The sequence below is a fragment of the Nicotiana tabacum genome, chromosome 3 (assembly GCF_000715075.1).
Source record: "Nicotiana tabacum cultivar K326 chromosome 3, ASM71507v2, whole genome shotgun sequence".
NCBI classification, from domain to species: domain Eukaryota; kingdom Viridiplantae; phylum Streptophyta; class Magnoliopsida; order Solanales; family Solanaceae; genus Nicotiana; species Nicotiana tabacum.
Window position 1 is genome coordinate 102,796,055 of NC_134082.1, and position 25,187 is coordinate 102,821,241.

Here is a 25,187-nt window from a genome sequence, read left to right on the forward strand (position 1 = left end):
TAGAATAGCGAGAAAGAACGAAACACTTCTATAACGTCCATGTAGCCTTCCCGATATAAATGTGGTGCACAAAACACTGATAAAGAGAACTCTACTAGACACGATTCCATAGATATTCTAGGACTCGACTTAGAACCTGCTACTATGATACCAAGTTTGTCACGACCCAAGATCTACGTTACTGGCACTCGGCGCACTACCCGACTCGAGCGAACCAAATCCATATGTAAATCTACTCTTATATGCATGCAGTAAACATTTTAAACAATAAAATCCATGCATGAAACTTAACCTTTAAAATAATTCTTTTCATTAAACACAATACATAAATATAATTGTTCATTCATGCATGCTATATGAGTAACCATAGCTTATAAACTAAAAGAATAAACTAATATTGTCTATGGAATCTCTATGACACATAAGAATATAATCAATAGAGACAAGTCCCGGTGAACTAAAAGCATAAAATAAATATTACTCTGCGATAGTAAGAATGGAGCCTCACTAAAAGTATCAACTGGAGATGTGGAGTTGTCCTATCCACGGGGCTCGCATTGTATAGGACCAATGCCTGAAAACAGAAATAAAAATTTGGCCAAAGGGCCTAAGCTTCACATGCCTAGTATGAATCATGAATTATTTCCCCAAAGAGCGGGACAAGATAGGAAAAGAAGATCAAGAGATATGAAAAGCATTGATATAACAAGAAAGCATTTATAACATTATAAGTTAAACAAGGAGATGAAATAATAATGTAAAACATATCTCAAAATCACCTCCTTTAGCATTTAAGTTCAACCAAAATCATGTGAGATTTTACTTTTAGCGGGAGCATTATACCGACACTGACATAATAGAAACAACACTAGGTGATTAACCTAACCATAAGTATTTGACCCTACTTGTCCTGGTAGCTTTCCGTAGTATCGCACGAGTCGACTTAACCTCATTACATTTAGTCATGATTATTTTCCCACAAATTAGGGGACTTTATCCCAACAACCTCGACTTAGCCTTGAAATGTGTCCCTATACCAGTAAGTATAGTTCTATAATAACAAATTCAAAATTCGAACCAATCTCGGTGATCTCCACTAATAACTCCCAAAATTTTAACTTTTCGAAAATAGATTCATTGCTTATAAGACTCAAATAAATTTACCTCAAATCAAATTACAATGTCCATAACCGACTGAACCATTTAATCAAATAAAAACCTTCTTTAATTTCATGTTAAAAGAAATTAATAAAATGAGAATTTATCTTTTAGTTCAACAAGTACCTCTCCAACATGTAAAGATATTTCAAAAATATTTTGTTTTATATTTTTAGAAAAAATAAATCATGAATGGAACTTAAATATTTTAATGCAAGAAATGGTATAATCCCAATCCGCTCGTCCCCACAAGGTATGATCCACAATTAGAAGTTAAGTTCTAAACCATTTTACGATATGCATTTAGGAGAAAAAAATTCTATGAAGCAGTAGGTTTCAACATACCTCAATATTCTCCCAAAACTTTACAACAAGTATCTGAGGTCATTAACCAATCACAATCTACACAATTATATCCAACATGAGTCAAGAGTTGCTTAACAATACCCATTTAGGTCTTTACTCTTGATTATAGCTACATAGGTATCACAAACCCAGTTCTTCCTCCGTGAACTATCGTGATGGCACCTAGTCTCTACGACTAGGTAAGCCTAACAAATGCGGAAAAGAAAACAATTGCGGAAAGAAAATAATTAAAAACTGAGATAACAAAATGAAACAGTGTTTAAGATGTCACCAGGCATATAACAGTACAAAATCTCCACCTAACACTACCAAAATCCGGAACCCCATGAATCACAAGCTAAGAGTTTACATAAAACGCTCTAACTCCAGAAATATCTATCAACAAGGAAATTTGAGAAGGTCTATACTAGTACTGAGAATAGAAAAGGGACTCTTCGGTCTGCAGACGCGGTAGATATACCTCGAATTCTCTATAAAAGAGCCTCTCCTCAAGGGTGATAGGACTGAGTCGAAGTACCTGGATCTGCACATGAAAAGAATGCACAGAAAGGGCATGAGTACACCACAACGGTACTCAGTAAGTGCCAAGCCTAACCTCAATCAGTAGTGACGAGGAAGGTCAGGGCTCTACTAAGATTAAATAAAATATAATGTATAATAGTTTAGATTGAGATAGTATAACTAAGTGCAGGAGTAAGAAATAACACAGAATAGAAAGAACAACAGTAACTATAACAGAGACAAAATAATCACGGAAAAGGAGTACAACTCAACTCAAAGATAACAACCGGGGATCTCCCAGGATACCGTCCTGTAGTCCCCAAATATAAATATCCAGTGGATCTTTCGGGTGCAGTACCGTAGTCCAACTCATAATGCGCGGGGATCTACCGAAAATTCGATTCGTAGTCCCAAATATAAATGTCAGTACTAGGGGAATCTACCAGGTGCAGTCCCGTAGTTCTAATGTAAATGTGTAGAGGGATCTACCAGAATATCAATTCGTAGTCCCAAAGTAAACACGCAGAGGGATCTCCTGGGATACCGTCCCGTAGTCCCAAAATCAACACACAACAACAACACGAAGAATAGACAATTCAATTCAAATTCCATACCAAAGTAAAACATGTATTTCTAGCCTAGCATGCTACACATAATCCAAATAAGGTAGTTTGAGCAAGTAAAACAGTTAAGTCAATTAGACATGCTTCCCTAAGCTAACAACAGGCTTAAATTGCAAGTAGTATAAATAGGAAAAGGAACCCAGTTATAATTACTTAATGAAAACCTGATTTTTAAACAATTAGCACAAGTGCGCACTCGTCACTTCACGTACAAGGCATTTCAAATATCAATAATACCAAATCATAAGAGGAGTTCCCCCCCACAAGGTTAGACAAGCCACTAACCTCGAACCGACTCAAAATCAACCTGAAACCACGTTCTTGCCATGAGTACTCGACTCCAAATGACCCAAATCTATTCAAATCAATTGCATAATGTAAATAACACTTCAAGCAACTAATTCCACTAATTAATTCTTAGCTAATACGCGAAATTAGGAAAAATGACCAAAACACCCTCCGGGCCCACGTCTTGGAATAGGGTAAAATTTATATTTTCAGAATCCTCATACTCTCACGAGTCTATCCATATATAAATTATCCAAATCCAATGCCAAATCCCCAATCAAAACTCGAAATTTAGGTCTAAGAACTTTCCCCCAATTTTTCACCATAAATTAGACATCAAAAGGATGGATTTAAGTGTAGATTCATAGAAATTAGTTTAAACCAAGTAGGAATTTCCCGAGCTCCCAAGTCCAAAATATGAAATATGGCTTACACTCTCGATTTTGTGTTTTCAAAATCTGCCCAGGTATTTCCATCTTCGCGAACGTGGAAGGACCCTCGTGTTGGCGAAGTACAACTCCGTTTGGATCTAGCTTTCCTTCATCCCAAACGTGATGACCAATTTCCTCCTCCTACGCTAACGCGGGACCATCATCGCGAACGCGTAGGTATAAGACCTCCCAGCATCGCGAACGCGAGAACATCTTCATGAACGTGGGAATATTAAACCTCCCCCAGCCATAGCTCCTCTTCGCGAATGCGAGACCCCACTTGAGAACGCGAAGAAGGAAACCAAAACTGAGCTGCTGCAAATTTTCTAAGTCCAAAAATGACCCGTTGAGCATCCGAAACACATCCGAGGCCTCTGGGACCTCAACCAAACATGCCATCCACTCCTAAAACATCATTCGAACTTGTTCCAACCTTCGAAACGATCGAAACAACATCAAAATACCAATTTAATATCGGATTTAAGCCTATTAACTCTAAAAACTCAAATTACGCTTTCGATCAAAAAGTCTATCAAACCTCGTCCGAATGACCTGAAATTTTCCAAGCACGTCACATTCAACACTACGGAGCTACTCCAACTTCCAGAATTCCATTCCGAGCCCGATATCAAAATCTCACTATCGAACCGGAAACTTCAAAAATTAAAATTTCGACATTTCAAGCCTAAATAAGCTGCGGACCTCCAAGATACAATCCGAACACGCCCCTAAGCCCGAAATCACCCAGCGGAGCTAATGGAACCGACGGAATTCCATTTCGAGACCGTCTTCACACTTCTCCGATTATGGTCCAAATTCTAAAGCTTAAGCTCTCATTTAGGGATTAAGTGTCCCAAAACACTCCAAAACTCAAAACCAAACATTCCAGCAAATCAAAATAGCAGAAACAAACACGGGGAAAGCAGTTAATAGGGGATCAGGGCGTAAATTCTTAAAATGACCGGCTGGGTCGTTACATTAGGGTTTATCTTTCCTACCAATTATGTTCATCCCACTCTTAAAAATCTCATTTATAGTACTTTATAGTCCATTAGGGTTATAAATAACTAAACAATCATCATTTAATACCCCAAGTCACTATTCATGTCTTCCCAATTTCCAACCATCAATATCCAACTAGGGTTTCATAATTACTCACATTCAACTACTTCTTAATATCATGAATACCATATATACACTCATTTATATCTCATAAATGAGGTTGGAGTATAAGAATTTACCTTTTGAAGGAAACCTTGGGAAATCTCTTCTTTGGTGTTCTTGGTGATTCTTCAAGATTCAAGTAAATTCCTATAGATTGGATCCATATAGGGGTTAGTTCTAATATATAAATATGTTATAACATCATAATGTACCAAGAAATCATACCTTGAAGTGTATTAGATGTAGGGGTTGATCCTTTCTGTCTCTAAAATATCAAAGCTTCAAAAACCTTGCTCAAATTCTCTCTCCCCGCCTCTTTTTATTTATAGAAAATAAGGTGCATAGGAGCTGTGCGTAGCTACGCACTCTAGCTATGGATCAGAAGCTCTTCTTGGTTTCCCGCTGGTTTCAGCTATGTATGCCAGCGTAGCTACACATCCTAGCTACACCTGGTTGTGTAGCTACACTTCCTAGCTATGCATAACTGAAACTTCTCCTTTTCCTCTTCTCTTCTTCTTGGTTTTAGCTACACATGTCAGTGTAGCTACACATCCTAGTTATTCCAGGCTACAAGAATTTTCTTACTCCTTTATTTGTTAAACCCTCCAAGGCATTCATTTAGCCACTCAACCTAGGGACCTCCGACCCTTATGACCTTATGCTCAAGTATCCCAATGACCCCGCTACCCTCGCATGGGTCTGTACATACTTCGAAGTCTCACTAGTTATTCTTTAAATGTTGAATTATACTCAATCATCTTAGAAAACTTAGGGGGCTTTACAAGATCCTCCAAATTATCACTTGAACGAACTTGTTGAACATTTATTTCATCATTCTTTTGAAGATCATGAGTGAAGAAGAATTTCGGCGAAATGTGTTTTATTCCATATCCTTTTATGTATCCTCCTTTCAGTTGAGCTATGCATGCAGCATTGTCTTCATACAATATTGTTGGAATATTCTCTTTCGAAGAAATACCACATGTTTCCTGAATGTGTTGTGTTATCGATCTCAATCAAACACATTCTCGACTTACTTAGTGAATGGTTATTATCTTCGCATGATTTGAAGACGTAGCAACCATAGTTTAATTCATTGAACGCCATGATATGGTTGTACCTCCACTTGTAAAAAAAATAGCTTGTCTAAGATAGACCTTTATGTAGATTCGATAAATATCATGCATCTACATAACTAACTAATGTTGATTTGAATTCACTTGAATAAAATAAATCCGAATCAATGGTCCCTCAGAGGTATTTGAATATATGCTTAATACCATTCTAGTATATTTGTAATAGGAAAGAAGTAAATCTTACTAACAAGCTTACTGAGAAAGCTATATATGGACAAGAATTATTGGCAAGATACATTAATGCCCCAATTGCACTAAGATATGACATTTGGCACAAAGAAGCTCTTCATCATTTTCTTGAGGTTGCAATGGATCTTTCTTTATATCAAGTGATCTCACAACCATCGAGGTACTCAATGGATGTGCTTTATCCATATAGAATCGCTTTATCATTTCGGTGTATGTTGATTGATCGACAAATATTCCATCTTTCATACACTCAATTTGTAGACCAAGGCAAAATCTCGTCTTTCCAAAATATTTCATTTCAAATTTTTTCTTCAAATAGTCTACTGCTTTTGGAAGCTCTCTAGGAGTTCCAATGATATTTAAATCATCAACATACACAATGATTATAACAAATTCAAATTCAGGCCTTTTTATAAAGACACAAGGACAAATTGGATCATTTTTGTTCCCTTCTTTCAACAGGTATTCTCTCAAGCGATTATACCACATACGACCTAATTGTTTCAATCCGTATAAGGATTTCTGAAGCTTTATCGAACAAGTTTCACGAAAACTTTTATATGCTTCTGGAACTTTAAATCCCTCAGGTACTTTCATAAAACTTTCGTTGTCTAATGATCCATACAAATAGGTTGTAACAACATTCATTAGATGCATATCAAGTTTTTCTTGCACTGCCATATTTATGAGATACCTGAAGGTGATAGCATCCACCACAGGAGAATATGTCTCCATATGATCAATATCGTGACTTTGGAAAAATCCTTGTGCCACAAATCGTGCTTTCTATCTAACGACTTCATTTTTCTCAGCACAAAAGTCCACTTGTACCCTACTGGCTTTATACCTTCAGGTTATACCCTACTGCTTGGATATCTTCTTTCTATTATTGCCAATCATTTTTCTATCTACATTCATCGACAGATTTTGGTTCGAAATCCTCATCTTATTGAATTATTTCAACAATAACATGATAGGCAAAAATATTACCAACAACAATATCATTTCGGTTCTACATTTTTTCAGTAGAGATATAACTTATTAAGATCTCTGCATTCTCATTATTTTCAGGTACTTAGACCTACCCTGAGCTCTTATCATTCGTTATGTCTCGGGGCTCTTCTTGAGCCACTACCTCTATATTATGATCACCTTGATCATTTGCTCCTTTCCTTCTTTGAGGATTTTTGTCTTTTGAATCGATTGGTCTACCACGTTTCAAATGTGTCTTAGACTCCTTTATATTAATTAATTATCTTATCGGGATATCAATTCGAATTGGAGCATTAGCACTTGGAATATGTGACTTGGTCGCCTTTGGTAGGTCAGTGAATGCATCTGGGAGTTGATTTACAATATTTTGCAAAGAAATCATCTTTTGAACCTCTTGTTCACATTGATTTGTTCGAGGATCTAAATGAGATAATGATAATGCATTCTAATCTATCTCCTTTTTTAGTTACGTATTTTCTCCCTCTAATATTGGGTATATTGATTCATCAAAATGGCAATCAACAAATCTTGCCGTAAATAAACCTCCAATCATAGGTTCCAAATATTTTGTAATAGAAGAAGATTCATACCCAACATATATCATCAACCTTCTTTGAGGATCCATCTTTGTGAATTATGGTAGAGCAATTGGAACATACATCGCACAACCAAAATTCTAAAATAGAAAATATTTGGCTCCTGACAAAAAACTAATTGTAATAAGGAGACTTTATGATAACTTGTGGGCCCTATTCGTATAAATTCTACTCCATGCAAAATAGCATAACCCCACACTGAAATAGGAAGTTTTGTTCTCATAAATATTGGTCTGGCAGTCAATTGGAGACATTTGATCAATGATTCTACTAGACTATTTTGAGTGTGAACATGAGCTACCAGATGCTCAATTGTTATCCCAATTGATATACAATAGCCATTAGAAGCCTAAGATATAAACTTCGCCATCATTATCAAGGAGAATTTTGTTAATTGCATAATCTGGAAATTATGCTCTTAACTTTATTTTTTGAGCCAACAATCTCGCAAATACCATATTGCGAGTTAATAACAAGCACACATATGACCATCTAGTAGATGCATCTAATAAAACCATATAATACTGGAATGGTCCACATGGATGGTATATGGTTCCACATATATCATCTTGTATACGTTCAAGAAATGTAGGGGATCTAATACCAACCTTAGTTGTTGATGGTCTAATAACCGATTTTTCTTAAGAACAAGAAGCACAAGAGAATTCTTTTGATTGAAGAATCATATGATTCTTTAATGTGTGTCTATATGAATTTTCATTTATTTTGCACATCATATTAGAACCGAGATGGCCCGACTGGTCATGCCAAATGATAAAATCATTAGAACCAGTAAACTTCTTATTTGCTATGGCATATGATTCAACTGCACTAATACCTACATAGGAAAAATGTGGGTAACTTTTCAGGTAAACATCTTTTTCCCGCTTTTATTGTAGTAATATAAAGGTATTTAACCTTTCCTTTATTGATAGTCTCAGCATGGTAACTGTTTTGGCGAATAGTTTTGAAACTCAACTAGTTTCGTTGAGACTTACTACAATACATGACATTATTTATAGCCAATATTGTTCCACCAGGTAGTAATAAAGCCGCTCTTCCAGAGCTCAATTAATTTTGTACTACCTAATATTGTATTCACATAGGCCTTTTTCATAACCAAATAAGAGAAATATTTCTTTACTCTTAGTATAGTGTGAGTGGTAGTACTATCTAAAAGACATATATCTTCATTACTTATGTTGGATCCAACTGAAGACTGGGAATTTATTTTCTTCATCAAAAAAGTATATTATAAAAAATACGAAAACCTAACAACACTATAAGATAACTTAAGGTACTTGAAAATTAAAATAACTTAAGAAAGAACAAGACAATTAAAATACAGAAATAAAAGCAACGACATAATTGGATTCCCAATAAAATGAATAAATTTTATTTTTGATCCCCAAAGAAGCTTCCAACTTCCAAATGAGTAATATCATTGAGGTCTTCAAAATCATCACCTTTAAAAGCATGATTTGCCTCGGCATTATCATCATATGTATTTGAAGGCCTTGTCTCAGCATTGTTAAGAAGGTCAAGTGCGATTCCACCGGGGCACTAGAAGAGGCTATAACATTATTAGCCTTTGTGAAGTTTTTATAAAGCATGACAATATATTCAGACGCACGTCATTCATGTTTCCAGTGGCCTTTCATACCACATCGAAGACAGTTATTGCTTTGCCTCTTGAAGGATTATTTTAGAACCCATATTGTTCTTTGTCACGACCCTAAAATGGACCCGGTTGTGATGGAGCCTATCGTGAAACTAGGCCAGCCGATACAAATCGCAAACCAACCAAAACAATTATAATAAGTCATTAATAAGCCGAAAATCCCAAAATATAAGGTAGAATATAACAGTGCGAAAATAAACACAGCCCGACATCGGGGTGTCACCAGTCATGAGTATCTACGACTCGTCTAAGAATAAAAAAGACAATATAGTCTGATACAAAGCTAGTACAAAGTGAAATAAAGATAGGAAGGAGAAACACTGGGCTGCGAACGCCGAGCAGCTACCTAGTCAACTCCGAACAAGTCTGGTGGAAGGCAAATCAGCACTCGTTAGAGTGACCTGAGACTCCTGGATCTGCACATAGGGTGCAGAGAGTAATGTGTGTACGCCAATTCAGTAAGTAATAAAAGTAAAGGTAGTTGAGCGATAAGAAAACACGTAAAAACACAGCATAATGCTACAACAAAATAGTATAAATCCAAAACAATGCAGTAGTACAGTAAAAGCTCGTAAAAATATTTTAGTTTAGTAAAAACCTCTTTAAAACATCTTTCAGTAGTTCAAACAAGTGATGAAAACAAGAAGAAAAAGGATAGAAGCATAAATCAGCCCCTCGGGCAAAATACCAATAGAACCAGCCCCCTCGGGCTACCTCACAATCACTTGTATCAGCCCCTCAGGCAATAACATGAAACAACAATAGCCCTCGGGCAATATCGTATCTCACACTGGGTACCTGCGCTCACTAGAGGTGTACAGACTCCTGGAGGGGCTCCTACAGCCCAAGCGTAATAACAAGACATCTTGTGGCATAATCATAACAAGCCACCTCATGGCACAACAAAATCAGGTCCTCGGCCTCATAATCATGAATCAGTACACACTGTTGCGACACACAGCCGATCACATAATATCCTCACAACTTAGGCCCCCGGCCTCACTCAGTCAGAAATATCTCAAGCCACTCGGGCAATAGTAAAACATGATGTTCAGCCCAAAATATCATTTAAAATGTCAAAACGGAGTAAATATGGCTGAGTTATGAAAACAATAAAATACAGCATGACTGAGTACAAATATGAAGTCAAAATAGTGAGGAATAGTAGTAAAAATCCCCTAAGGGTCTAAAGCAGTTGGCACAAGGCCCAAATATGGCGTTCAACCCAAAACATGATAATACTTTTCAAAACACTATGATAGCAAACAGTTTTCAATCAAATAAGTCGTTAACAGTCATACAATACAGACTAAGTCACAATCCCCAACAGTGCACGACCCCACACTCGTCATCTAGCGTGTGCTTTACCTCAAAGTATCACAACGATGTGAAATTCAGGGTTTCATACACTCAGGACAACATTTACAATCATTACATACCTCTATCCGGTCCAAACTCTAGCCCGCGATGCCTTTGTCTCTCGAATCGGCCTCCGGATGCTCCAAATCTAACCAAAAATAGATTTATACTATCAAAATATTCTAAGGGAACAAAGCCCACTTGAAAATTATCAATTTACAACAAAATTCCGAAATTGGCCAAACCCGACCCTCGAGCCCACATCTCGGATTCCAATAAAATTGACAAAACTAGAATTCTTACACTCTCACGAGTTCATACATATCAAGAATACCAAAATCTGACCACAAATGACCCTTCAAATCCCTAGATTAAGGTCTCCAATTTTCAAGCCCTAAACCCCCAATTTTTGCTACTAATTTCCATAGACTTCAAGCTCAATCAGTCAAAAACCATCCTAGAAACAAGTTCAGGGTTCAAAAACCTTACCTCCACGAAATCCCCTTGAATTTACTCTTCAATTTGTTCTCCAAAGCTTTCTCCTAAATGAAATATGGTGAAAAACCACTCAAAATCGTGAAGGGCCAAATATATATGTTCTGCCCCAGCTAAACCACTTCTACGGTACAAAACATCGCACCTGCGGTCCCAGGTGCGCATCTGCACAAATCACTTAAGCACCCCAGACCGCACCTGCGATCAAACTCCCGCACCTGCGCTATCGTAGGTGCTCTCAATCTTCCGCATATGCGGTTCCAGCGCCTCTTTCCCATTTCTGCATCTGCAACTCATATTGCGCTTCTGTGGGCCCGCACCTGCGGTCTCCAAGCCACAAGTGCGGTTATGACAAGAGTTCCAGCATTTCAGCTCCAAATTCCAACTCCAAACCTCCCGCCAACCATCCGAAATCACCCCGAGGCCTCTGGGACCCCAACCAAAAGCACAAACATGTCATATACCACTATCCAAACTTATACCAATCTTCGAAACACCTAAAACAACATCGAATCAACCAAATGACATCGGATTCAAGCCTAAGGTTCCAAAATTTTCCGAGTTCCGCTTTTGATCAAAAAGTCTATCAAACCTCGTCTGAATGACCAAAAATTTTGCATACACATCACAAATGACACAACAGACCTACTCCGACTTTACGAATTCCATTCTGACCCCTATATCAAAATCTCACCCATCAACCGACAAAAGCCAAAATTCCAATTTCGCCAATTCAAGCCTAAATCTACTCCGGACCTCCAAAACCCATTCTGATCACGCTCTTAAGTCCCAAATCACCTCCTGAAGCTATCCGAACCATCTAAATTCACATTCGAGCCCTTTTTCACAAAAGTCAACATCCGGTTGACTTTTCCAACTTAAGCTTACTCAAAAGAGACTAAGTGTATCATTCCTTTCCAAAACCTCTCCAAACTCGAACCAACCAACCCGATAATACATAATACAGCTTAACAAGACAATAAGAAGCAGAAATGGGGGAAACAGAGCGGTAACTCAGGAAAAGACCGGCCGGATCATTACATTCTCCTATTTATAATGACCACCATGATGACGATTATTATATCGTCCTTTGCCATGTCGCATACATTCATATGTCCATGTTATGTGTTTTGTTTTCTTTCAAATTGTGACGACCCAGCCAGTCATCTCATGAATTACCGCTCCGTTTCCCCCATTTTTGCTTCTTTATGCTTCATTATCCGTGTTTTATGGTATTGGGTTGGTCGGATCGAGTCCGGAATAATTTTGGTAAGGTTTGAGACACTTAGTCTCTTTTAAGGAAGTTTAAGTTGGAAAAGTCAACCGGATGTTGACTTATGTGTTAGAGAGCTCGGATGTGAGTTCTGATGGTTCGGTTAGCTTCGGGAGGTGATTTATGGCTTAAGAGTGTGATCAGAATGGGTTTTGGAGGGTTGGAGTAGTTTTAGGCATGAATTGGCGAAGTTGATATTTTGGCGATTTCCGGTTGGTAGGCGAGATTTTGATATAGGGGTCGGAATAGAATTCCGAGAGTTGCATTAGCTCCGTTGTGTCATTTTGGATGTGTATGTAAAATTTCAGGTCATTCGGACATGGTTTGGTTGGGTTTTTGATCGAAAGCGTATTTCGGAAAATTTTAGAAACTTAGGCTTGAATCCGATGTGATTTGGTAGATTTGATGTTGTTTGAGGCATTTTGATGATTGGAACAAGTTTGAATAAGGTATTGGGTTATGTTTGTGCTTTTGGTTGAGGTCCCGGAGGCTTCGAGATGATTTCGAGTGGTTAACGGAGAAGTTGGAATTTTGTTGCAGCAGTTGAATTTACTGCTTCTGGTATTTTCGCACCTGCGGATCACGTGCGGGTGATCTATCGCAAAAGCGAAAAAGGGCTAGATGAGCAGAGACCGCAGAAGCGGTATGGGGACCGCATCTGCAATGTTGCAAATATGGAAGTTGGGTCGCAGATGCGATGTAGGCTAGGTAAGCGAATTCCGCAGAAACGGAGGATTTGACCGCACATGCGGTACCGCAGAAGCGGGTTTTGGACTGCAGATGCGGAAAAGCCTGGGCAGATCATATAAGTTATTTCATTCCGCGAGATTTAGCTATTTCACCATTTTTTACTTCGGCTTGGGAGCTTCTTGGGCGATTTGAGAGGGGGATTTCAAGAGAACTTCATTGAGGTAAGGAATTTGGACCTAAAACTTGTTCTTATGCTATTAATTCATGGATTAGGGCTAGAAATTATGGAAATCAAAGACTAAAATTGGGGAAACTAGGGCTTGAGAACTTAGGCCTTTAATTATGGATTTGAAGGACCATTTGGGGTCGGATTTGCGAACTTTTGATATGTATGAATTCATGGGGAGATAAGGAATCTATTTATGTAAAAATTTCTGAATTCCGAAATATGGGCCCGGGAGTCGGATTTTGGTAATTTCAGGATTTGTTCCCTTTATTGATTGTTTTTGCTTGGGCTTCATTCCCTTAGCATATTTTGACGTTCCCGTTTTGATTTTGGATAGATTCGACGCGAGTGGAGGCCGATTCGAGGGGCAAAGGTATCGCGAGCTAGAGATTTGACCAGTTTAAGGTGGTTAATGATTGTAAATGATGCTCTGAGGGTATGAAACCCCGGATTTCACATCGTTGTGCTATATTGAAGTGACACGCACGCTAGATGACGAGCGTGGGGTCGTGCACTATTGGGGGATTGTGACTTAGTCCGTCCCGAATGACTATTTTACCGCGTATTTGACTGAAAACTATTTGTTATCATCATTATTTGAGCTGAATGCCATATTTGGGCTGAATGACAACTATTTGAACCCTTAGGGACTTTTATTGCTATTTCCTCACTGTTTTGACTTTATACCTGAACTCAGTCATATTATATTTCACTATTTTCGTACTCAGCCATGTTTACTATGTTTTAACACTTAAATGATCTTTTAAGTGATATTTTGGGCTAAGAACCATGTTTTACTATTGCCCGAGGGGGCTGGTGAGGATTTTGACTGAGTAAGGCCGAAGGCCTATGTTGTGAGGATTTGACACTGATTATGAGGCTAAGGGCCTGAGATATTTATGCCACGAGGTGGCTTGACTGATATGAGTCTGAGGGCCTAGTTTGATGCCACGAGATAGATTGATATTGCACTTGGGCCGTAAGGGGCCCCTCCAGAAGCCTGCACGCCCCCAGTGAGCGTGAGTACCCATTGTGATATGACATTGAGCCCGAGGGGATGGTATTGTTCTGAGATGTTGCCCGAGGGGCGAACTTCTAATTGTTTACTTTGCCTTAACTGCCTGTCAATTACCTGTTTACTTGTTGAAAAAGGATTGTTACTTAACTTTTCACTGGTTTACTGCTTTTAAATGGTTTTACTACTTCATTATAGAATGTCTTGTGCCTTACGTGTTTTCTTACTTTCAGTCGTTATTTACATTTGTTACTCACTGAGTTGGATTACTCACTTTACTCCCTGCACCCCGTGTGCAGATTCAGGCGTAGCTGGTCCCACTCCCGAGTGCTGATTCATTCCAGCTTCAGGCGGATCTCGAGGAGTCTTTAGGTAGTTGTTGGCGTTTGCAGCCCAAAGCTTCTCCCTATTTATCTCTTTTATGTTCTTAGTTCAGTATTTAAAACTCTGTAGTTACATTTGAGGATTCAGTATTGTTAGATGCTCGTGACTTGTGACACCCCGGTTAGGGCTGTGTTGGGTTGTACTTTCGCATTTTTATCGATATTATCTTCTACTTCGTATTATTAATCATGTCTTAGACTGTTTTACTGTTGTTTTAACTGTTTAACGTCGAATTGGGAATAGTTGGCTGGACTTGTCTTCATGAGAGGCGCCATCACGACCGGGTCCGGGTTAGGGTCGTGACACAAACTTATCACGTGCTGCTAGCACATTCGCTTCTGCAAATGGAGCAGATCCAACGAGGAGGGCCTCATGATTTTTCATCAAAAGAGTATTATGTTGCTCAGCCATCAGAAGGCATGAGATCAGCTCAGAATATTTTCTTAACCCCCTTTTACGGTATTGTTGTTGTAACACTATATTTGAGGATGAAAATTCGTATGAATCTTTTCCAACAAGTCCTTATTATTTATAGCTTCCCCACATAATTTTAATTGGGAAGTTATTTTAAATATAGCAGAGTTATACTCGTTTACGGTCTTAAAATTTTACAATTGTAAGTGCATCAACTCATAACGAGCCCTTGGCAATACCGTTACCTTAAGGTGGTCATACCTTTTCTTCAAGCCAGTCTACAATTTAAGTGGGTCTTTCACTGTCAGATATTCAACCTTCAATCCTTCATCCAGATGATGACGAAGGAAAATCATAGCTTTCGCTTTGTCTTGACTTGACCTCATTACCTTGAGTAATGGTATCACCAAGACCTTTAGTGTCTAAGTGAATTTCAGCATCGAGAACTGATGATAAATAGTTCTTTTCAGAAATGTCAAGTGCCACATATTCAAGTTTTGATAAATTCGACATAATAAAAATTATCAAAGAAAATAACTCAAGTTAGAAAAAGGATAATGATGTAATGAAACAAATACCATAAGTTAGTAAGGATGAGATTAACAGTACCATCATATCCTTAATCTTTATTAATAATACTTATTCACGATCAACAGCCTGTTATTAAGAATTAGATAGTATATGATCATGCTAGTTCTTTAGATAAGCCAAAAATATGGATTCATATTGTAAAAGTATATAAGCATAAGTAGGCCGATCTCTAATAACTGGTATTCAGTTATTATCAATGGGACTAGATATGGTTTCTTCAACTCTTCCAGGGGATAAAACAAGGAGATCCTTTGTCTCCAGCCCTATTTAATATAGCTGCTGAAGTGCTTTCTAGAACTTTGAATCAGCTGAACAACAAAGCCAACTACATTGGTTTCTCCATGAACAGAAATGTTCCTCAAATCAATCACTTATGTTATGCAGATGATTTAATTTTATCTACGTCTGGGGACGAGAAGACTGTCAACATGGTGATGAAGGTGCTTAAGGAATATCAAGATGCCTCTAGGCAGAAAGTCAATAAAAATAAGATAAATTTCTATACCCATGGAAGCTCAAACAGAAGGAGTATAAGGAGGTGTAAGAGATTGACCGGTTACAAACACGGTGAGTTCCCATTTACCTATCTAGGTTGTCCTATTTTCACAGGAAGGAAAAAAGTGGTCTACTTCACTGATTTGGCTACTAAAGTCCTCAACAAGGCAGGAGGATGGCAAGGCAAGATGTTGTCAATAGGGGGAAGAGCGCCCATCACAAAACACATTCTTCAGTCTCAATCTCTCCACCTATTGGCAGCTTTAATTCCCCCAAAAATCGTGATTAAATAAATTGCGATGTATTTTTCAAACTTCTTCTGGGGTATGAGTGAAGATAAGAATAGCTACCACTGGAGTGCCTGGGAAAAATTATGCTATCCATATACAGAAGGTGGCACAGGGTTCAGAAGTTTACAAGACACCTGTACTTCCTGCAATGCCAAAAGTGGTGGAGGTTTAGGACTGAAAATAATTTATGGACCAAATTCTTCAATGCTAAATATTGTCCCAGGTCCAACCCCATCTCCAAGGTTAAGAATTCTAAAGACTCAATCGGTTGGAAGAGTCTGTCGGATTTTAGGAAGCATGTGGAACCTAATATCTACTGGAGATTGGGAGAAGGCAAAATTCTATTCTGGTGGGATAAATGGATTTCAAATGGTCCCATTGTCCAATAAGTGAACGTGCCTTCTAAACTAGGCAACACTAAAGTTCTTGACTTCATTCATCAATATGAATGAAAATTAGATGCTCTCAAGGAAATCATTCCTGATCAAGTGCTTACAGAGGTTCTCAAAATCAATACTCAGAGAGAAAATTACATTGATAAGGCTATCTGGAGCATAAATGGTGATGGAAATATTTTTACAGCCTCTACTTATAAACATTATAGACAGAAGAAGAACACTTCTCCATTCCTCAGCCAAATTATGGGCTAAGAAAGTCCCTTTCAAAATTTCATTTCTCTGTTGAAGAATCATAAAAAAAAGAAAAAGATTCCGCTTGATGACTCTCTACACAGGTTTGGCCTTACTGTTGTTTCTATATGCACTTGTTGTAAGAGTCCAAGAGAGGAAACCATCACCCATGTATTTCTACAGAGTGAACTGCCTACCGGGATTTGGAGAATGGCGGCGGATCCTCTGGGAATTAACCATTATAATTTGAGTATCAACTCTATACTACACAAGTGGTGGAACATTAAACCCAACAATGCTATCCACATATTACTTTTACATATCACCCATGTTATAGTTCTTTGGGAACTATGGAAGGCACGATGCTCGAAAAAATATGGTCAGAAGTCTATCTCACTCAATAGAGTATGGCATCAAATTCTTTTTCAAGTTAAGGTGTCTTTGGGGAAAAGATTTAGAAAGATAAACTTTCAATGGAACTGGAGTAATGTATGCACTGTGGCTATCAACTACAGACCTAGACTATCTAATATCATGGTGAGATGGAAAAATATGCAGAACAATTCTCTGATTCTACACACTGATGGCAGTTGTACGACCTCTCGGAAGTTAGCTGGAGCTAGAGGTATTGTTAGAAGAAGAAATGGAGATATGATTATAGCCTTTGCTATTCCTCTCCAATTCTCAACTAACAATTACGGTAAAACACAAGCTACACTATTTGGTATTGGCTGGTATTGCGATCAGAACTTATCCAACTTCTCTCTTTGTTTGAATTCTCTCTTGGTCGTTAACTTGATCCAAAGGAAGATCAAACCACCTTGGCAACTAGAAAGTAGTCGGGAACATATCATTGATAGGGTGAGGGAGAGAAATATTAAGGTTTCTCACTGTTATAGGGAAGTTAATATGGTAGCCGATGTATTTGCCAAGCACGCTACCACAATAAATCAAAATATCATTTTTACGCAAGAAGGTGATCTACCTAGAGAAGCCAGAAGAGCACTTAGAATGGACAAGCTGGGGCTGCCAACATTCAGAATCAGACAAGTGAAATATGAAGGATGGAACTTTGCTCCACCATGAAGTTACATGTTTTTTCCTCTATGACCTTGTTCCAGATTTGGACTAGGTCTTTTTGTAACAGTTTTCTTTGAATTAGTCCTTGTCTTCAGCTTGGTTATTAAGGTAGATAGGTATATTCTAAGACTGTTAGTTTTAGTTGGCCTTGATACGGAGGTAAGGTTTATGCCCCTCTTGTTGTACTTCTTTGGTATCTTATACACAAGGTAGGGGTCATTACCAAACTCCTCACCACCACAGGAGGTGAGAGCCTGGATGGATGGCTTTAATAAATAAATAAAAAACATACATGGACAGAGAATTACGTAATAAAATTGAAAGCATGGTATACATTTGTACAATAATTGAACACATAAGTTTGGAGCTATGTATATCAAGTTTCTGTCATGTTTTATCTTATAAACTGAAAGAATTAAGGCACCAAGAAATCATATTTGATGTATGAATTATATAACATTCATCTTTCCTCTTACGTAAGACAAAGCATATTATAAGTAAGTCAAAAGAAATAGATTCCACCTGTACAGATGCATAGCGGCAGTACTAAAAAAAACTTTTAAAAGAAATATACCGGTTGATAAAGTGATAGTAGTATGAATCCGATGTGAGTGAAGGACGAGCTTTAGAGACTCATAACGTATTATAAAATAAAAGCAATGTAGCAAAATAAAGTAACAAGAACAAAAATAATATAAGAGACGAGAGAACTCTTTTCTTTCTTTCACTTCTATGTGTCTTTACCCATTAGATGACAAAGCTATTTATAAACCTAAAAAGTGAACTTTCGTTCTATCAACCAGTAAAAGAAATTGGAGTATTTAACATCAAATAGTAAGAGAAATGGGTGTCCATAGATTTTTAAAACATGGGTGCAGCACTAAAGAAAAGGAAAAAAAATACTAAGTGGGAATTGGTATTTGTTTCTTTGGGCAAATAACACAATATTCAACTAAGTGCACTATTCAGGCTTGGTGTAGCATGGGTGCCAACAAATAATATTGGACTAATTCTAAAAAATACATACATAAAATACTTAATTTAGCAGAGAGACCACGAGTTCACGTGCCCCCAAAACTAACCTATACATCCGCCTCTGCACCAAACCTTTGAACAATACCAATATTTCGGCAGTACCAAACATGATACTCAATATTAGAGGCTTGAATATTACTCCCTCCGTTTCAAATTAGATGAGGTGTTTTCCTTTTTAGTCTGTTCCAAAACAAATGACACATTTTTAAATTTGAAAATAATTCAACTTTAAACTCTTCATCTTACTCATTTTACCCTTAATGAGGATCTTTTATACCCACACAAATATTATGGCCCCACAAAGCTTTTACCCCTTAAGTTTTAAGACCAGAAATTTCAAAAGTCTTCTTTTTTTTTTTAAATACACTACTACATTATCTAATTTGAAACGGAGGGAGTACTAGACAATGAAGGTGTTTGGTTAAGCTTATAAGCTGATTAAAGTGGCTTATAAGTGTTTTTTATTTTATTTATGCATTTCATAAATACTCAAAATGCTTGTAAGTCAAGCGCTTATAAGTTAAAATCAACAATAAATCATAAGTTGGTCACCTCCAGCTTATGACTTTCAACTTGTAATTAAACACTCTTTGTTTGACCAGTTTATCGTTAATAATATTTTCTAATTTACAAAATACCTTTCCCCCAAACAAAATTTTTAACTTTCTCTTTATTTCATATTCATTGTTCATCTTCTTCTTTTTTACGAAGAAACTTTTTAATTTATAATCTTTTGTAAAGTTTTTAAGAGTATTTTAATCAATCTAACAAAAGAACTGTTTATCAACACTTTTTTACATCAACTGATTATTATCAAGTTCATAATTCTACCCTAATGCAAAAATACTTATTTAAAAAAATCAATTTCAATACCTAAAATAACTTATTAGCATTCAAGCTTATCAACTATTTACAATCAGCTAAGCTAAATAGGCTCAATATCTTATCTTTTTTTTTTGGCTTATTACTCGCGGTCAGTTCAGAGTTATGCTCTATAACAACTACTACTCCCTCTGTTCCAGTTTATGCGAACCTATTTCCTTTTTGGTCTGTTCCAAAAAGAATGAACCCTTTCTAAATTTGGTAACAATTTAGCTTAAAGTTACAACTCTACCCTTAATGAGAAGCTTTTATAACCACACAAATACTCTGGGCCCCATTTGGACTTGTTTAAAATAGCACGGTATAGCCAGTTTTCGGACTGGTCAATCAAAAATAGCCACCGTTTACGAAGTGAATGAAAAATAGCCATTATTTTGCTGCAACAGAGATCGGTCCCGTATAATATACGAGAGTTCAGTGCATCTGTGTACGAACTCCAGCATATTATGCTGGACTGGTATACTTTGCTGACTCCGTATAATATACGGGAGACTAGAGCACCGGTGCTCCAAACTCCAGGATATTATACTGGACATTTATACTTGCTAGAACTCCCGTATATTATGCTGGAGTTCTAGTGTACTTATGCTGGAACTCCAACATATTATGCTGTAGTTCCAGCATAGTTATCCTGGAACTCCCGTATAATATGCTGGAGTTCAAGCATACTTATGCTGGAACTCCAGTATAATATACAGGCGTATTTTTCGGGTTTTGAACAGTGTTTTCGCTCAGATTTATCTTCACATGAAAATTGGCTAAATTTCGATTACTTTTGAAACTGTGGCTATTTTTGAATGACCAGTTGTAAATCTGGCTATTTTTAAATTTCTCCCTTTTTTTCTTAAACTCTATGTCCAGTCAAACAGGTTCACATAAATTGGTAAGGAGGGAGTATAATAACTAAGCACGAAGGTTACGCTCATTGTGCTCGTGTTTGCCACGCTCATATGTTTGTATTCTTGAAGATAATAATTCATCTCTTTCAAGAAAATCATGACATGTCAAACCCTAGTAAGGTTCTTCGTTTACATCGACTTAACCATATATTCACCTCTTTTGTGGACCCTCGTACGTCTTCTACTGAGGTTTTATCAAATCAAGATCAGATGTCCTTCAATGGAAGCAGTATGTAAAACAACAGTTGCTCAATTCCACCATCAGGTAAGGGATATGCTTGCTTCCCAAAGGGGTTGAGTAAGACCCTGATTGGTTAGGTACGGACTTTGGAGTCTGGATAACTTTGAAATTTTCCCTCAAACCATAAGCCCAAAATCACCTAATACTACATGACAGGTACCTCTTACCTTCTTCCAAATATGAAATAGGGGCCACGTGCAGGTGACCAAAAAATTCCATCATTATATATTTTTTTAGATTTTCAGTTCTCAATGTTCCCACTTGTGTGACTAGTTTAATTTACCCTAGGATCCATATATTATATAAGTGAAATAGCACATGGCCATCAAAGCCATTTCATGAAATCTATGAGCCCAACTGTGATAAAATATTCCATATTACTTCTATATTCAACGAAAGCTCTGAAAACTATAACAGCAAATATTAAATTTCAAATTACAGTAGTAAAGAAGCTGAAAACTATAACAGCAAATATTAAATTTCAAATTTCAGTAGTAAAGATATAAAGAAGTCATGGTCAACGATCTCAGATACAAGGATGCATCTGAATCTATCTCATAAATTGAACAACTAAACGCTGATGTACTCATATGAATCTACATATATATATATATATATATATATATATATATATATATATATATATATATATATATATATATATATATATATATGTGTGTGTGTGTGTGTGTGTGTGTGTGTGTGTGTGTGTGTGTGTGTGTGACTTAACACAGTTGACAGTTTCCTTTTCAATAACTATTTGTCATTTCGAGTGAAAAGAAAAAGAATCGAGTTTATTACCACTTATTAACGAACACAGTTTCACATATAAACTGTATGTATTACTCTACATGACTATACGACAGCGAGACAATTAAAGCAAGCATCTATATTCAAACGAAAGGCAACACTGTTTTTGGAATTAATGCTACTCCAACATTTAAGAAAAATGTACCTTTTCCAGGAATAAACTGTGTTCTTCAAAACTCAAAAAGGGTCTTGACGAATAGAAATTTTGGAGTAGGAAATAAAGTCTAAAAGAGAGCTGATACCTACAAACTTTAAAGTTCAAGTTGAAAATACTCATTTCTCTCTGCTACTATATATCTCTCATTTCTCTTTGTACATCATAATCTCTCTTCTTCTATCTCCTGTCTCTCTTTTTATACGCTGGTATATGGCATCAATTTGCTGCAGTTAAAAGGCATAGACAAAGAAAGGTTAGAGAAAAGGCACCAAGTATGATCCAGTCTAATGTGGATGATGCTACATTTGCATTTCATAATTATATCATGATTCAATATTTTTTTCAAGATATATTGTTGGATGATCTATTGTTTTTCCAGTTTGGCTGCCGACTTACAACAAACCCCTACCCATTACCGGAGGCATTTTCAACATCAGCTTTATTTCACACTGACTACCAAATTCGCACTGGTCCAGAACACATAAATTAACCAATAGTATGTCAAGCTATTAAAGTATTTCACTATTTGGCTATGAAATGACAATCATTTATTTAATATTTGCTTGAACTGACTAAAAAAAGAAACCAACAATTAATGACAAAGAAGGGATGAAAACTTTTCATACATAAATGCAAGCCAACCATGTGTTTAGAAATCTCAATCCACAAAAGGACTTACTATATTTAAGGTAGGAAAATGCAAGGGAAGAGAAAGAAAAGGAGAGACTTACCAAGATCAAAAATGTATTTAATAAAGCTTTGTCAGCACAGTACTGAAGACATCAACATGAAGGACCGACGCTCCTTCCCTCCTCTTCGCTTTTGGCTCTCTGTTGCTGCCTCGGGGTCTCTGGTTGCTGCGGCGTCTGATGCTGTTGTTGCTGCAGCAACAGCTGTGGCTGAAGATGAATCTGCTGGTGATGAGGATGATTTTGCTCCTGTTGCTGTGGCTGCTGCTGCTGAATCAGATTATAAGGATTATTCTCATAGGAGCCCAAAGCCAACGAAGCTGATATGGGTGAAGAATTCATTTGGTGAAATCCAGTAGCAGTCACTGAGCCTGTAGAGTCAAACCCACTGTTAAACCTTACAATATCTTGTTGCTGAGGATGCTGCTGTTGTTGCTGTTGCTGCTCATAATTCCTAAGCATCTCCTGTTGTTCCCTTGCAGCCATTGCTGCTGCTAACTGCTGAGCTTCAATTGTCTGCTGCTGCTGCTGAGGGTCACGGATCATTAACTGACCACCATGAGGGACCCCAGTTGGCATTCCTAACATTGGGTTCATATTCAAAGGCATCATAGTACTAGAAGATGGATTATTCATATGATGCGGTTGGAGAAACCCTTGAGGTTGAAGAATCGGTAGCATTGCTGATGGACCAATGTAGGTTGCTAATTCCTTTTTCGCATTCAGTAAATCATCTTGAACTTGCCTAAGCTTATGTTGAAGCAATGAAATAAGGCCAACACAACCATAGACTGGGTCTCTCAGGCGATATTCAGCCTCATAAGCAAGGGAATTCACAGCATCTTCCCTTTGAGCAGCATTGAGTTCGTTGAGCAATTTAGCCACGTTACTAGCACCGAAGACTTTGTGGACATTGGCAAATTTCTGCGGCTGATCTGGTGGAAAATATGGTGCAAAAACACACTCTTGGGTGCATTTTCGGCGTAAGAATTTGCATGCTGCACACGGAGAATTTGACGACGACATCCTTTGGTTCCTAAAAATTGTGTACACATCAATGCCACAAAACACATAAAAAGATTTTAAAGAATTAGTACTAATTATAAATGGAAGAGAATATATGGGTGTTTGCACTCGTAAATATGCTAAATCGATACAAGTAGAGCAAAAATTAGTCAAGAAATGATTATTATACACATAGAAAAATAAAGAAAGGATATGTGGCATTCAACGAAGTTTCATTTACCGATCATAAAGAAGCTGTAAGACATTAATGGCTTAGCATGTCGAAGTGGACATGGTAAGTTAATATAATCATATATACAGTAAGACCTTTTCTTTTCTTATTATTTCATTTTCATTGTTATAATTAAAGGAAGCCAGAAAGCGTAAATATAGCAACTGTAGAGTGACATAGAAACATATCGGAAGTGTTTGATCCGATTTTTCCGAGAAACCCCGGAGTCATATTAAAAAGTTTAACGATGCCCTTAGCCAACAAAGAAAAACAATAAAAGTATATAAAAATAACCAAAAACAACACAAAATAAAAGCCAAAAAAAAAAGGAGGAAAAAGTGAAAAACCATAAGATAGCAAAGATCAGACTAAACTTGCAGTGTATCACAAAAGATGCCAAGTTAGCGAAGGAGACTTGAATGAAAACAAAATTTCACCTCACTCTCGCTTTTCTCTCTCTAACTTGATAAACTTGGAATGCAAGAAATCTTTTGTTTACGGATCTTTCTAGATCAAGGACTTCTTTTTTATATCAAAATATCACATTAATGGATTCTCTGAGATCCTTCCTTATCGAACCAGCCAAGAAAAAGATCAGAATAAAACAAAAACAAAAAAGGAACCCAATCAAAAATCAAAAGACGAGTTCAAAATAGTAAAAACAAGACGATAAAATAAAGAAAAGAGTACAAACAAAACGTGAAATCAGAAAATTCATTTACCTTTCTTATGTAGCAAACCCTATTCAGATCACTCCGTAACCCTTTTCTCTCTCTTTCTCTTTCTCTCTCTCCCTCTCCTCAACTCAATTCATCTGCAAAACCCCAAAAAAATGGAGTAAACAAAGAATGAGGGCTGAAACCTTCGATGTGAGTAGAAAAATCGACATCTATAAGCCGTATAAAATCGAAAAAGAGGAAAAAAAATAAGGGAAAAAATGGATAACGAAAGTATACAAAAGAAAGGAGTGAACCTTGGGATGAGCGAGTGGAGGTTTAGGGCTGGAGTTCGAAAGCTCTTGATCCGATCTTCAAGTTTCACGATCCCAGTAGAAGAAGTAAAACAATAACAAAGAAGAAATGAGAAAACCCAGCTATTCTTTTTTTATAGTTTCATCATTGAAATGAGAATGAGAGAGAGAGAGATATAGAGAGGAGTGAAAATAAATGA

General features: G+C 37.1%; 2 protein-coding genes across 2 annotated transcripts; one reads left to right on the top strand and one right to left on the bottom strand.

Annotated features, from left to right (window-relative positions):
* Window positions 1-17,521: 17,521 nt before the first annotated feature.
* Window positions 17,522-18,073, top strand: LOC142176783 (uncharacterized). Its single transcript, XM_075245128.1, has one exon. It carries the CDS (start codon window positions 17,522-17,524, stop codon window positions 18,071-18,073), a length of 552 nt encoding a protein of 183 aa, XP_075101229.1.
* A 3,920-nt stretch (window positions 18,074-21,993) lies between these two features.
* Window positions 21,994-25,187, bottom strand: LOC107820236 (LOB domain-containing protein 36-like). Its single transcript, XM_016646484.2, has 4 exons — window positions 24,991-25,187; window positions 24,740-24,831; window positions 22,823-23,816; window positions 21,994-22,315 (listed from the first exon to the last, which is right to left on the bottom strand). Exon 3 carries the CDS (start codon window positions 23,804-23,806, stop codon window positions 22,874-22,876), a length of 933 nt encoding a protein of 310 aa, XP_016501970.1. The 5' UTR covers window positions 23,807-23,816; window positions 24,740-24,831; window positions 24,991-25,187; the 3' UTR covers window positions 21,994-22,315; window positions 22,823-22,873.

What these genes read in the sequence shown, in the direction of transcription:
- LOC142176783 (XM_075245128.1), top strand. Translation starts at nt 17,522, where the DNA reads ATGGTGAGATGGAAAAATATGCAGAACAATTCTCTGATTCTACACACT.
- LOC107820236 (XM_016646484.2), bottom strand. Translation starts at nt 23,806, where the DNA reads ATGTCGTCGTCAAATTCTCCGTGTGCAGCATGCAAATTCTTACGCCGA.